The 2260-nt window shown below is 44.2% G+C and overlaps 2 protein-coding genes across 2 annotated transcripts in view; one reads left to right on the top strand and one right to left on the bottom strand.

The window, feature by feature from the left end:
- The window catches only part of EMH_0050600 (uncharacterized protein), a gene marked incomplete at both ends in the record, with an annotated part of 726 nt that extends 371 nt beyond the window's left edge, over nt 1-355 (top strand). Inside the window, one exon of the mRNA XM_013496662.1 lies at nt 1-355. Within this exon, the coding sequence (XP_013352116.1) occupies nt 1-355 (355 nt within the window).
- Nucleotides 356-1863: 1508 nt separating this feature from the next.
- The window catches only part of EMH_0050610 (uncharacterized protein), a gene marked incomplete at both ends in the record, with an annotated part of 1852 nt that continues 1455 nt past the window's right edge, over nt 1864-2260 (bottom strand). Inside the window, one exon of the mRNA XM_013496663.1 lies at nt 1864-2238. Coding sequence (XP_013352117.1) covers nt 1864-2238 — 375 coding nt within the window. The remainder of the gene's footprint in view (nt 2239-2260) is intronic.

The raw sequence follows: 2260 nt of genomic DNA on the forward strand, positions 1-2260 counted from the left end.
ACCATCACCACCACCCACAGCAGCAGCAGCAGCAGCAGCAAGTTACCTACTAAGCCAGGCTTGCATAACATGTGTCCAGTGTATGTGGTGCGGCACCAACACCACCACCAACACTCACAGCAGCAGCAGCAGCAGCAGCACCACCCACAGCAGCAGCAGCAGCAGCAGCAGCAACATACCTATTGAGCCAAGCTTGCATAACATGAGTCCAGTGTATGTGGTGGGGCAGCAGCAGCAGCAGCACCACCACCACCACCAACACTCACAGCAGCAGCAGCAGCACCACCACCACCCACAGCAGCAGCACCAGCAGCAGCAGCAGCAGCAGCAGCAGCAGCAGCAACATACCTATTAAGCCAAGCTTGCATAACATGAGTCCAGTGTATGTGGTGGGGCATTAACACCACCACCACCCACAGCAGCAGCAGCAGCAGCAGCAGCAGCAACCACAGCACCACCCACAGCAGCAGCAGCACCACCCACAGCAGCAGCAGCAGCAGCAGCAGCAGCAGCAGCAGCAGCAGCAGCAGCAGCAGCAACATACCTATTGAGCCAAGCTTGCATAACATGAGTCCAGTGTATATGGTGGGAGGAGACAAATAAAATACCGCAGCGGGAGACAGTTGCAGGCGAAGAAGAAAATAAATCAGAAACCTCAAAAAGTAAACGAATAGAAGGAGACAATACCAAACGCTCTCCTGTATATACATAAACCCTAGTAAACCCTAAACCCTTGTAAACCCTAAACCCTCGTAAACCCTAGTAAACCCTAAAGAATATACAGGAGAAGAAGAAAATACATCAGAAACAAAAACAAAAGGAAACGAATAGAAGGAGACAACACCAAACGCTCTCCTGTATATACATAAACCCTAGTAAACCCTAAACCCTAGTAAACCCTAAACCCTAGTAAACCCTAAAGAATATACAGGAGAAGAAGAAAATAAATCAGAAACCTCAAAAAGTAAACGAATAGAAGGAGACAACACCAAACGCTCTCCTGTATATACATAAACCCTAGTAAACCCTAAACCCTAGTAAACCCTAGTAAACCCTAAACCCTAGTAAACCCTAAAGAATATACGGGCGAAGAAGAAAATAAATCCGAAACCTCAAAAAGTAAACGAATAGAAGGAGACAACACCAAACGCTCTCCTGTATATACATATATATAAACCCTAAACCCTAGTAAACCCTAAACCCTAAACACTAGCGGCCTCAAAAAGTAAACGAATAGATAAAGAGAAACAAAACCCCTCGCGTATATATATATATACAAGAAACCCTAAACCCTAAACCCTAAGCATTAAACCCTAAACCCTAAACAACAAACAATAAACACTAAACACCAAAATATATTTTTATGAATTAGCATATCATTTTAAGTTTTAGGGTTTAGGGTTTAGGGTTTAGGGTTTACCCTTAGATAAACATAACATCTGTTAATCACCTCATTTAATATTTTTATTTTTTTATTTTTTTATTTTTTTTGATTTTTAGGGTTTAGGGTTTAGGGTTTAGGGTTTAGGGTTTAGGGTTTAGGGTTTAGGGTTTAGGGTTTACCGTTTGGTAGACAGAGGGTTTGGTTGTCGTCTAGTACAGTATTAAGAGATTCAACCCAAAGAGAATCTATGGGCCCATCAAGTATGAGTATTTGTTTATTATATTTATATAAATTATAATTTATATTTATATTTTTATTTGTATTTATATTTGTGTTTGTGTTTGTGTTTGTGTTTATATTTATATTATTTTCTTGTTCAATAAACCCTCGTATTATACAACTACAAACCCCATCCGCCCACTCTTTTGTTGTTTCATTCATAAACCCTAACAAACCCTCGCTCTTTACAGCTTTAGGGTTTACAGTATAACACTGAACAACAGCAGCAGCAGGTGCTGCTGCTGCTGCTGCTGCTGCTGCTGCTGCTGGTGCTGGTTGTGATGATGTATCGTACGTGCTGCTGCTGCTGCTGCTGCTGCTGTTGTTGCTGCTGCTGCTGCTGCTGTTGCTGCGGCTGCGGGGGCTGGGATCGGCTTCAGCTGTCGCCTCCTCCTCCATTTCATCAGAGGGATCTGCTGCTGCTGCTGCTGCTGCTGCTGCTGCTGGTGCTGCTGCTGCTGCTTCATTGCTGCTGCTGCTGCTGCTGCTGCTGCTGTTGGTAGTGCTGCTTTTTCTTCTGTTTGTATTGCTGCTGCTGCTCCCAATACAATAGTACCCCGACGGGCCTCCAGCAGCTGCCGCAGATAAACCCCCAAC

Source organism: Eimeria mitis, genomic scaffold (genome assembly GCF_000499745.2).
Source record: "Eimeria mitis Houghton genomic scaffold, Emh_scaff2227, whole genome shotgun sequence".
Lineage (NCBI taxonomy): Eukaryota > Apicomplexa > Conoidasida > Eucoccidiorida > Eimeriidae > Eimeria > Eimeria mitis.